Source organism: Pituophis catenifer, unplaced genomic scaffold (assembly GCF_029215685.1).
Source record: "Pituophis catenifer annectens isolate HBS135680 unplaced genomic scaffold, rPitCat1.0.hap2 SCAF_1, whole genome shotgun sequence".
Taxonomy (NCBI): domain Eukaryota; kingdom Metazoa; phylum Chordata; class Lepidosauria; order Squamata; family Colubridae; genus Pituophis; species Pituophis catenifer.
The window spans coordinates 305,315,814-305,327,896 of record NW_027256881.1 but is presented as its reverse complement, the minus strand read 5'-3'; the positions used below and the strand labels follow the sequence as shown (position 1 = coordinate 305,327,896).

The 12,083-nt window shown below is 36.3% G+C and overlaps 1 protein-coding gene across 2 annotated transcripts in view; it reads left to right on the top strand.

The window, feature by feature from the left end:
• The window catches only part of PTPN21 (protein tyrosine phosphatase non-receptor type 21), a 51,104-nt gene extending 45,637 nt beyond the window's left edge, over positions 1-5,467 (top strand). For both annotated transcript variants that reach the window (XM_070941179.1, XM_070941169.1), the window contains exons 17-19: positions 391-625; positions 2,344-2,504; positions 3,347-5,467. In XM_070941179.1, coding sequence (XP_070797280.1) covers positions 391-625; positions 2,344-2,504; positions 3,347-3,475 — 525 coding nt within the window. In that variant the 3' untranslated portion in view covers positions 3,476-5,467. The remainder of the gene's footprint in view (positions 1-390; positions 626-2,343; positions 2,505-3,346) is intronic.
• The last annotated feature ends 6,616 nt before the right edge of the window (positions 5,468-12,083 follow it).

Sequence of the window (12,083 nt, the reverse complement as noted above, 5' to 3'; positions counted from 1 at the left end):
TTCAAAACCAACACAACACACCCAGTTTGGTGCCTTTTAAATGTTTAAGGACTGTAACTGCTAGAATTGTCAGCCTGCCTTTTTCTATCTGAAAATATGGGAAGTTGCATTGCAATATCTCTGTAGGATATCAAATTGGAATGCAGCTGATTTAGGAATCAACTGTAGACATTTGGATGTCTCTTGATCATTGTATCTTATTGGCCAGTGCAACTCTCAGCCCAATTTGGATTACAAGGTATTTGAAAAGATACCTCTAAGATTAAGGGGTGAAGAATTAGTAAGCTCCTTGGCCAAAAGTAATCATTGATAATATATTAAAAATAAGTCTTGTGGAACATTCTGCAGCGACCTCTTTATTCTTTTGCTGATTAGACATTGTATTTGCAGGAAGGCGGCCGAGAGAAAAGTTTCCGATACTGGCCACGACTTGGTTCAAGGCACAACACAGTGACCTATGGGAGATTCAAGATCACCACTCGCTTCCGGACAGATTCTGGTTGCTATGCCACTACAGGTTTGAAGATCAAACACCTCCTCACAGGACAAGAGAGAACAGTTTGGCATCTTCAGTATACTGACTGGCCAGAGCATGGCTGCCCAGAAGACACAAAAGGGTTTCTGTGTATGTGCTTGCCTTTTTTTAAAATATATACTTACTGTTCATTTTCTATTATTTCTTCTATTTTGTGAAAGTATATGATAATCGAAACCTGCTGAAACAAAATAGGTCTGGGGCTGATAATTGCCTGCATGAAAAACAAAATCTGTAGATTACCCTCAGTTTAAATTTTTAAAAGGCCTGCCTGTAAGGCTGGAGATATGGGAGGTATCTAAAGAAAGCCTTGAATAGCTAAGTTTTGCCTTACAGCTATGGCTCACCAGGTCATGTATGAAGTCTAAATGCACACCTTCCACTATGTGTATAGTGATCTGAGTGCTGCTGTGTGCAATTGTAAGGTTAGCCTATCCCAACATCAGCCCTGAAATACATTGTAAAAATACTGAAATCTTGTAAAGTTTAACGTTCTTACAAGATTTCAACCTCTTTGTGTGTGTGTGAGTGAGTGTGAGAGTGTGTGTGTGGAGGGGAGAGAAAATACAATTTATGTGATATGTGAATACCAATAGTTGTTTAGGCTCTGAGCTAAAATGGAGTTTACTGTAATATGAAAGAATTATTATGCATTTTATACGTTATTCTTAATCTCTCTTCCTCCCACATTGCCATAATGATAACTGAGCACACTTTTGTTTTCATTTCTGCTGTTTTGTTCTGTTTGGAACTTTAGTAATTTATTCATTTAAAAAATCGGGTCATTAGGTTTTAATCACAGTTTAATATGGGAATACCCTTGAGGGGATACCCATTGAGAAAGAGAACATGAGAAATTGTTGTTAAGGAGACACAAGTAAATTCATCTCATTTCAGAAGGGACGGTTGTAGACAGCAAGCAAAGCTGAAATGTACTGAAATATACCAACATTTCATTGAAAAAAGTTAATTCTAACTTTTAGAATTAACTCCTAGCTAGAAGGCAAAATATTTAAACAGAATGTATGTTTATTTATATGTTACATTATGCTGAATACAGGTAGTCTTTGTCTTATGACTGATCATGTAGCAACCATTGAAAGTTGCAGCAGACACATCTGGGTGGTACTTTTAACCTGGATCACATGATCACATTTTGTGTGTTCAGCAGTCAGTCTACATTTACTTCTATTTGCAGCATTTGCAATCAGGTGACTGTTATTAATACTATTTTGTTAGAAACCTGCATTTACTTCTGGTTTCTGGCAAAACCCCCCAACCCATTGGGGAAAATTGGATCTCTTAATGATTGCGGTGTTCGCTATGACCACCGCAAAGAATTTCATCAAATAGGATCTGTCACATGATGACCTGTTGAATGACCAGTATGACCTACAACAGGTCATTCAAAGGGCTCAGTCAGTCATAACTTGAGGGATTACCTGTAGATATATATTCCAGGTGAGTGTTACTGTGCAGCACTGCTAAATTCTCTCTTGAATCAAAGTCAATCTAAATGATTCGATGGATACATTTTTGCAGTTTTATTGATTGCAATACAGAAGTGATTTGAAGTACCTTTTTTTCAGGATGTTTTACATCTTATCCAGATCTACAGCCCTGATATTTTCTTAAGATCTCTTATCCAACTACTAAGCTCAGTTTTAATTTTTGAACTCAAAAGTTGAATAGTTCAATACATAGTTGGAATTTGGATGTACATTTTTCTTTCTACAAAGACCAAAAAATATATCAGTGTTATCTAATTTAAATATTTTCCCTTTCTTCTTTTCCTCTGGATCCAATAGCATACTTGGAAGAGATACAATCAGTACGGCGTCATACCAACAGTACCGCAGACCCTGCAATTCCCAATCCCCCTCTACTGGTGCACTGCAGTGCTGGTGTAGGAAGAACTGGAGTGGTCATCCTATCAGAGATCATGATTGCCTGTCTGGAGCACAATGAGGTAATTCCTTAATTTTTAAACTAGGAATTATGGGAGTCAATGGGAATTCCCTTGAGGGGATACCCATTGAGAAAGCCCACTAAAGATTATTTCATGGAGTAATGATCCTTACAATGCGCCGACCTTCTTTCATGATGGAAGTAACTACTGGACAAACAGTAATGTGCTTGTCTCCATGTTAGATTGGAAATTACAAAGTGAGGGATCAAAAACCTATTCAAATCAAAATCCACAAAAACTAACACAGACCTGTCAAACTGGCGGCCTGTGGGCCGGATATGGCTTGTGCAGACCATGGCCACCGGGCTCCGCAAAGGCAAAAATCATCCCGATATGTCACAATCTGGTCCGTGATGCGATCGGATTTGACACCCCTGAACTAGCATGTTTTTTCCAGGAAGATATTCCTAAATACCCTTGTCAAAGCAGCGCCTAAAAAGAATATCATGTCATTTCCTTCCTCTTCTGTTTCTTTTCATTCTCTGATATTTAATGACTTGTCACACAAGTGTCTATGTAGTTGTCAGCTGTTCAGGATAGTCCAGACAAAAAAACCAAAACCACAAATGCTAACATTGCCTTTGTTATATTGTCACAGAAGCAGAATCCTGCAAGTCTGAAATCACTTCCTCCCTCCTTTCCCTTTACTTTTCCGAGAATTAGAGAGGGGCCCTTCTCCATCCTCATTCCTTCTGTAGGCTGAGATGTCTTTTGTCTGATCATCACCTAGGCTGCGGCTCCTCCTCCTGTTCTTCCCAGATTATTCTCACAGTTCATTACATCAATTGTGGCTTATTATCACCACTTAAATAATTTTCCAACTTGTGTGTATGTCTTTTTAGGCACTGGATATCCCAAGAATGCTAGAAATGCTGAGGCAGCAAAGGATGATGATGGTGCAAACCCTAAGCCAATACACATTTGTCTATGGAGTTCTCATCCAGTTTCTTAAGAGTTCGAGGCTTATATAGGTTTTCTCCACTCAAGCTTCAAAAGTCTACTTCTTTGCAAGAGTTTACAAAAGCAGAAGTTTGCCTTCCAGGACTACATGAAGTTTGAAAATTCTGTATGCAACTGGACATTGCTTTGGCAGAGTTCACGTTGAAGCGGAAAGGAATGTGTGTGGGGAGTGGTTTGAAATGGGAATGATTCATTGTGTTCTTCCAATGAAACAGTATTCATAGTAGGCATACAACTGCTGATCCTAGGAAGACATTACTGTGCCGTTCTGAAAATCACAGTGGTTACATTTTTATGAATGAAAAGCTATACTGATGTATACTTGTAGATAGACTGTGGTGAAAGAAGTGTGCCCTGCCTATACAATAGTCATAAATGGCATCATTGTGCTTGAGTTTTTTTATTTCAATCTCTGTGTGTGAATGTTTGTGTGTGTGTGTTGATTTTTATATTGCAACCAGCATCACCAACAAGCCATTAAAGGAAGCACTTAAGACAGAGAGTGTTGTGCTGTTTTGTTTTGTTTTTTGCCAGAAGTGGGGCACTCGTCTAGAAACTGCAGGCTACAGACAGCACGCAATAAAAGAAATTGAGTGTTTGGCTTAAGATTTGTGACAAGAAAAGAGTTAAATGGAAGATGGTAACGGCTGGTGAAGTTTGTGGTACATTAAACAAGTAGTTGGCAAATCTTTGGAGGGAAAAGAAAGAAAATGAGATGGTAAAAGCGAGGACAAAATTTACAGCTGCTGCTGTGTTACCCCCCAGTAGGAAATGATTGTTGAGTCACATTCTAGGTCAAAAAGTACAGTAAAAGAAAAAGGTTATCCTAGGAAATCCTATGTAGCACCTCAAAATTTCAGAAAGTAATTATTAATGAAGTGTAGCATCAGAATGACTTCTTTAAGGAACAGTTTGTTACTTCTGGTTGAAATCAAGTTGAATACAGATGAATATTTAAACATTTCTTTAAATATTTAATTTATCTAGAGAAACAATATGTTTATCTGCTTAGGCTGCAAATTTCATTTTAGGAAAAGGTATTGAATGTGGAGTGACTACAACAGAATTTGATTTAAAGTGGAATGTGGCTATTGGTCTGCATAATTTAGCAAAGTGGTGGTAAAATTGCCTTTGTTAATAATTCCCTATCAAAAAAGTAAAAAAGAAAACAAAAGGGATAAATGTTTTTAGAGTCACCAAATTTATTTTTCTTTTCCTCTGGATAACATCTCCAAAGCAGACTCTCCAATAACATTATGCTAACATTAGAAAGTCTGCATATTCTTAAAGCAGAAATGACTGATGGAAAGTGTACATATGAAAAGCAAAAAAAGTTATGTATTTTCCAGTAGGCTGTATAGTGTGCCAAAGAGAATGAAAGGGAGGGAAGGATGGATGCATGAATGCTTCAGGCAGTTGTATAACACAGTAAGCACAGTATGATACTTTGAATAACATGGGAGCTATTTCTTCAAAGCAGTACTATTTGTCCTTTTGAGATTATTGTATTTTGTTAAGACAGAAGTCAAATTGATCTGTGTTTGTGGTGCAGACTCTAAGAAATATTTCTTTTACACATAAGTCATGTCTGTTCTTGCATTATACATTCTCCGGCTGAGATGTCAAAAGGTGTTTCTGTGATGTCTAGATTATTTGATTGATCTTCATGGCAAAAAGAACAAACAGAAAAATCAGATGGGTTGGTACCAATGGATGCTAATTTCCAGTGTGCAGTCTCAATGTTCCTTGTTTTTTCACCACTTGGGAGCTGTGTATATGAACCAGTTTTCCATGCAGCTTTTATCGGTGATAGTAGCAGTTTTTGGAAATGATCCATTTAAGATGTTGGCTTTTGCCTCTCTTCCTTGAACCAGCATCTCATTTTGGAAACACTATCTTCTTTAAAAGAGCTTTTCAAAAAGTTAGGATATCTGGCATGAACTTTTGATGGCGGGATGGGGCCATGCATTAGGGAGGGCCGAAGATACATTTGGAAGCATTGGTGGCTATAATACCATACAATAATTTGCAGAATGATGTTCCTAAAGCATTCACTTTAACTTTTGAAATGCAGTAGGGTAGTCCAAGTCTATAAAGGTGTATTCCAAATCATTTTTGAAAATTCAAAATTTAATTTTTAAGGCTTGGTTAAATACTCTCTTTTGGCTGTCCAATGTTCTGTGAAAAAATATTCAGTGTAAGTTTTCTGCCTAATGAAACTGCTGTTTATTTGGGCCTGGCTTGTGCAGCACAAGGTAGAAAGGGAGAAGTAGAATTTTAATATTATGGATGAACCTATTTATGAGGTGAGTTGAAACAACAGCGGGTCTGAGAGCTCAAGGATTCAGCTCTTGTCTGTTTCTCTGGTGGGATGTCTTCTAACTAAGTTATACTTGGTAGGGGTGGGGTGCAAGAAAGAATAAAATGATTTCTCTGTTCTGCGCTTAAATGGCGTTAATTATCATGCACTATAGAGCAAAATGAACTGCAAACTGAAGTCATCCTCTAAATAACTAAATTATATGCATTTTGCTAACTTCCATGTGAACAGTGATAGACTGTTGCAAGCAATGTGATTTATATGGTTGCCTTGCTGTCTGTGATTGTATGTGGTTTGTAGTTCGTAAAGCTAAGCTCAAGATCAGATTTATAAGCTATGACACTTACAAGCAAACATCTTAGATGACCTATTCCAGTGCAGTGAAGGAGAGAGTGAAAAAAATCTCAGTGGCACAATATTGCACTGTCCAACCTAGGTACAATCCAGAGAACTATAGGGGATTACTCCTTTATTTGTGAAGCATACTCTTTTCCTTCCTAATCTGCAAAATGTAATTTGTGGGTCAAATTACTGCAGATAAACTCTAACATTACTATGAGCAGGAGGGAAAATATTTTGAAGAATGAAAAAGACTGGAAAGAGAAGAATGCTCTCTGAGTTGAGGCTCTTGTTGCTACAATACTGTAGGGACCAGTTTCTTTGCCTTTCTCTAGCCTTTTGGGGTATCAACTTCTTTTCAACTCAATTGTTGCTCTATTCTGAATGTATCCTTTGGGCATAATTTTCTTTAAACTGCATTTTATGTTTTGAACAAACTACTAAATGAACTAATATGTTGTTTGGCCAAAATCACTGTTGACATGATGCTGTGTTATGCAATGAAGTGCCATTGTGATTTTTTTTTCTTCAAAGAAGTTCCAAGGTGCTAAATAAAATAACATTTGCTTTAATATAGATGAAACAAACCACATAGTTGTGGTTACTGTATTATAATGCATGTCTTTTTAAAATTCCACTATATTTTGTCCTCATTTTTTGAGCACAGATTGAGAAAAAAAATTATGCCTAAATATATATCGAGAGAAGTTATATGCCATTTTATTTTATTGGAACCTCCTTTAAATATATGAAGGGAGTTTGAAACAATCTAAAATGAACTTCCAGGTTCCAGAATAAAAATGAGCAGATAGGTTCAGTAAAATATGTTCCTATTAAATCTTCATAAAAGCTACAAAAATAACCAAACCTGGTCATACTTTTTTTACAGACAAAATACATAAAATCAACAATGTAAAACTTTCTTTGTGATGCTGTTTTCTTGTATTCATCATGGACCCAAAAACATGTCCGACCTCATTTGTTGAATTACTGTGAGACAATTTGCATTTATAGGCTTCTACAGTGGTATGGAATTTATTTTGAATTATTCAGTTCTGTGCTGTTTCTGCCAAGAAACTACTTGGGAAAGATAAATGAAAGCCAGTCTAGTAGTTAAGATATCAGGTTAGAAACCAGGAGTCTGTGAGTTCTAGCTCCGCCTTAGGCATGAAAGTTGGCCTGGTGATTTTGGCCCAGTCATTCTCTCTCAGCCCAGTGTTGTTGTGGGGAAAAGAGGAGAAGGAGGAAATATGTTCTGTTTTATTTATAAAAATAATAAAGGCAGGTTTAAAAAAATCTAAATCTAAGTGAAGAGTGCTGCACATTCCCATGCCAGTAGAGTCCTTCCAAGGGACTGAACAGCACTTGTTGGGAAAAAAAAACTGCAATACATCATGAACATCATTCATTCATGTCCTACCATACTAGAGAGACCTGGGTTGAAGTCCAAGAAAACAGCTCCCATGCTGCTCTTCTAATGTATGAAGATGTAGAGCTTGAAGTTAGTTTGGGGCAAAAGAATTGATATTGCATGGTGTTGTATCTTGAAACAGATGCCTCAACATCCCACTAGCCTTAAGCAATTAAATCTATGCAAGGGAAAGAATGGTTTTTACACAATTTCTCCTCTTCTTTTTTACGTCAGTATACAAGGAGTTTTGCAGTACCTTCCTTGAATAATAGCGTGTCTCAAAATTGAAGTATTATTTTTTAATGTCAAGCTAGTGTTTTTTACACATAAGATCTGCTTTGTCTCTATCAAGTGTAAAAATGTATAATTGCTGCAGCTTTAAATCATGTACAATTGAGATGGGTTTTTAAAACAATGTGCAGATTATATTTGATAGAAAGGGTTGTTTTTCTTTGATATGTAATATATGTGAAATGAATTATATTATAGTCTATTTTTGCCATGAAAATAAATATTCGAAGCGCTTCAAACATGAGCTGTTCCATAATATTTATTGAATATTGATCTTTTGTACATAAATAGAAATAATACTGAATACAATATAAAACTCAATCTATTTCATAATCCAAAACAGGATACCTTCAAATATGTTGCATAGAATTGTTTATTATAAAGATTCCCAATGGTGTATTGCATGACATTTTAGATCAAGTATTTAGTTGCAGACGTTCATACTACAGAAGTAATATTTTTTTTTTTTTTTTTAATTTGATTTATATGCCGCCCTTCTCCGAAGACTCAGGGCGGCTTACAATGTGCTCAGCAATATCCTTTAATACTGGCAAAGACTGAAGAAAACTATGTTATTTCCTAGGAACTCTGTGCTGGTATGAAGCTCAGGATCAGTTCTGTTTCTACTGTGTTATGTTTGAACACAAAGAATAAAGAATTTAGGCAAATAATATTGCAAATAGCTTCCTTCAGTGGAGATTTAACAATGCTGTAAAGCTTAAAACATAAATTTTAACTCTTTGTTTTGGAGACTAAAACTTTTTTTAAAAAAAATTAGTGTTAATATCTTACAAGGTTAAGGTTATTACCTAGTATTACAAATCCTATGCAAGAAGTTGAAGCCTTGCAAGATTTTGACCATTTGATCCATGAGTGTTGCAGGAGCCAAATTGTTGGGATTAATAAAAAGAGATTTGGTTCAAGGCCCCACTGAACTGTGAAGCTCAATAGGGTGCCTACTTTTTTTGTTGCTTCTTTGTCACAAGGTTGTCGTGCAAGAATTATTTTGAAAGAAGAGAACTCACATAAATTGCTTTGAGCTTCCAAGAGAAAAACATGTGATACAAGCAGTTAAAAAAGTATTAGAAAATTGTATACAGTGCTTGACACTACATTGGGAAGAAACTGACAAACTGGAATATGTCCCGGAAGAAAACATGTGGCAAACTATTAAAGGCACTGGGTATGTTTAGACTGAAAAAGAAAGGAAAGGGAGAATGCTGGACATCAGGAAAAATTTCCAAATGGTAATGATTTAGCAATGGAATAGAGTACCTCAGAAGGTACTCCTGCTGGATGTTGTAATAGATAACCTGCTGGTAATAGATTTCTGTACCGAGCAGATTAGACTACATCAGGCATGTCCAACCTTTTGGCTTGCCTGAGCTGCATTGAATGAAGAGGAATTGCCTTGGATGGCATATAAAATATATAATATAGATAATGCATAACAAACATCCATTATTTGGGGTGGAGGGTCTTATGGGGCTGCATACTAGCTGTCCAGGGCCAAATGTGACACACCTGGACTAGATCTTCAAGGTATCCACCAACCCTTACAATCTCATGCTAAAAAACAAATTACAAGTCATCAGGAGACTCGATAAAGCATCATGTCCTGAAGACAATCTAGGCCACGGGTGTCAAACTCGCATTGTCACGGCGGCGTCATGTGACATATTGCAACTTTTTCCCCCTTTGCTAAACTGGGTGTGGGTGTGACCAGCGCATGACGCATCTAGGCAGAATATGAAAATACCGCCAAACCTGTTTGAAATCTCTCAGTTGATGGCCCTGCTTTAGTCAGGATTGGTAGACACCGAGAGTTTAATTATTCAAAATCCATCTACACATAGCCAACCAAGTGAGAAATGTTGGGCTAATCTAAGTTCTTTGCCCTGCAATAACATCTTGAGGATTGGAGGGCGGCTGATAGATTGTCACCAGAGAATTTGCTTACCTTACAGGGCAAATTCTGATCCACAAGCACACTCATTTATTTTTTATTTTTAGCAATGGCAAATAAGCAGAACCATTTAAATAAGTGGATAGAGTTTGGAGCATGTTTGTGATGAGAGCACCTACTGCTCCCAATTGTTCGTTTTAAAGCTTTCTAATAGAAAGCTTTTCCAAATAGAGGGATTTTCAAAATATTCTTGACTGGACAGGATAATGATTTCTAAGCACGTTTTGTTTGTCTCATTTAATTCCTTATTAAAATTTTACTCTTCCCTCCCTCCCTGGGTCTGAGATGATGCAGTTTTCCCCTCATTTGAGATAGGAAGAGTCATAAGAATGTAAGCCTTGTAGGATGAAAGGCACAGCTGCAAAACATTTCTGAATTATTCAGGGAAGAGGTTTCTTCTCAGCAAACCAATTTATAACTTAAAGCACCCCAACACTTCCATTTTTTAATAAATTGCAGATCCCAAATTACTTGCCCCTTTGAGTGGCAAACACCAAATTTAAACCAACACCTTTCATCTTTAACATAGCATCCTGGTATTATTTAGAGTGCTATATATTTTCAAAGTATCTGCATTTAATGAACTAAGCAACCGGGAAAGTTTTTCTTTTAAAAGGGGGGGGATGCCAAACAGCTTGTTAATGACTATTATTTTGGGATTTTTTCAATTGAGATGATTATTTGTTAATGACTATTTTTGGAGTCCTTCTGTTGAGGCAATTATTAGTATAGAATAGAATTCTTTATTGGCCAAGTGTGATTGGACACACAAGGAATTTGTCTTGGTGCATACGCTCTCAGTATACATAAAAGAAGATACATTCGTCAAGAATCTAATTCAAGAAAATCTAATTCAAGAAAGAATTAGTAGTTCTAAAGTGAGTATATGTTCCTACAGTAAATTTAGCACTTCAAAGTTCATTTGAGAAAACAGCTGCTATCCAAACAGAAAGCAGATTTCTAAATATAAGATTTACAGAATTAAATTTTGTCAGCTCAGCACATTCATATGTCTGAGTCTGACATAAATGCCAGCTGGGTTCAATATGGTTGCATTATTTTCTTACCCTTCACTCAACCTCTTTTCACCCAAAATCAGCTAGCTATGCCCATTCCATCCAGCTGCAGAAGATGTAAGAGAAAAGACACAGGCCATTTAAGCTCCTTTGCCAAGAGACAAGTTTCAGTGTATTTCTTTTCTAAAGTTTCCATTTAAGCTAGTTTGGGTAAGAAATCTACCAACTTTAGAAAATCATATTGCCATTTTCTGTTTTATCATTTCCATTTGCTTTTCAATCATTTCCATTTGCTTATCAGTCTCTGGACAACTACATTTTAAAAAATCTATAAAGCTTTTGACTGAAAAGAGGGTAAGGAACTATTTTCTTGTGCTATCAGTAGGTGGACACTATTTTCTTTCTTTCTTTTTTTTAAATGAATTTTTATTGAATTAAGAATATATTACAATTCAAACTATACGGTTCGGCAACGTGTAGTCATATTGTATATTTACAAGTGCGGTATCTAATCAATTATCTAATTATACAGTTTGTACAAAAATTCTTATGTATAAAATTGATTACTGTTTAATTAGGGTACAATAATATATAGGCTTAACTAATCGTTGTGCGTTATTCCATATGAGTATTAACTTTTGCATTTAATTTCTAACCACCTATACCACAGATCCCACATCGTATAGAATTCTGAATCCTCCTTTCCGTTTAATACATATGTTAATCTGCACATTTCTGCGCAGTCAAGTATCTTATTGACTATCTGTTCCTCGGTTGGTCCTTTTTTCTCTTTCCAATATCTGGCATAAGAGAGTCTAGCAGCTGTGACAATATGAATAATCAAATATTTCTTGTCCTTTCCAAATGTTCGTTTTAGCACTCCCAGGAGATAGATTTCCGGGAGGAAGTTAATATCCTCCTTTAATATTTCTTGGATCCATTTTTGTATTTTTTTCCAAAACTTCCTCGCTTCCGGACACGTCCACCACATGTGATAGAAGGTACCTTGGTGGTGACTGCATTTCCAACACTTGGGGCTTGCATTTGGGTAGATCTTAGCAATTCTAGATGTGCTAAGTACCATCTATATAGCATCTTATATTGATTCTCCTTATAGCTTGTTGCTCTCGTCAGTTTAAGATTGCTATTCCATATTTCTTCCCACTCATCAAGATTTATCTTTGATTCGATGTTTTTCCCCCAAGCGATCATTTGATCTTTTAATATTTCTCCTTCTCTGTTGTATTCGAGCAGGTAGGAGTATAATTTGGCTAAT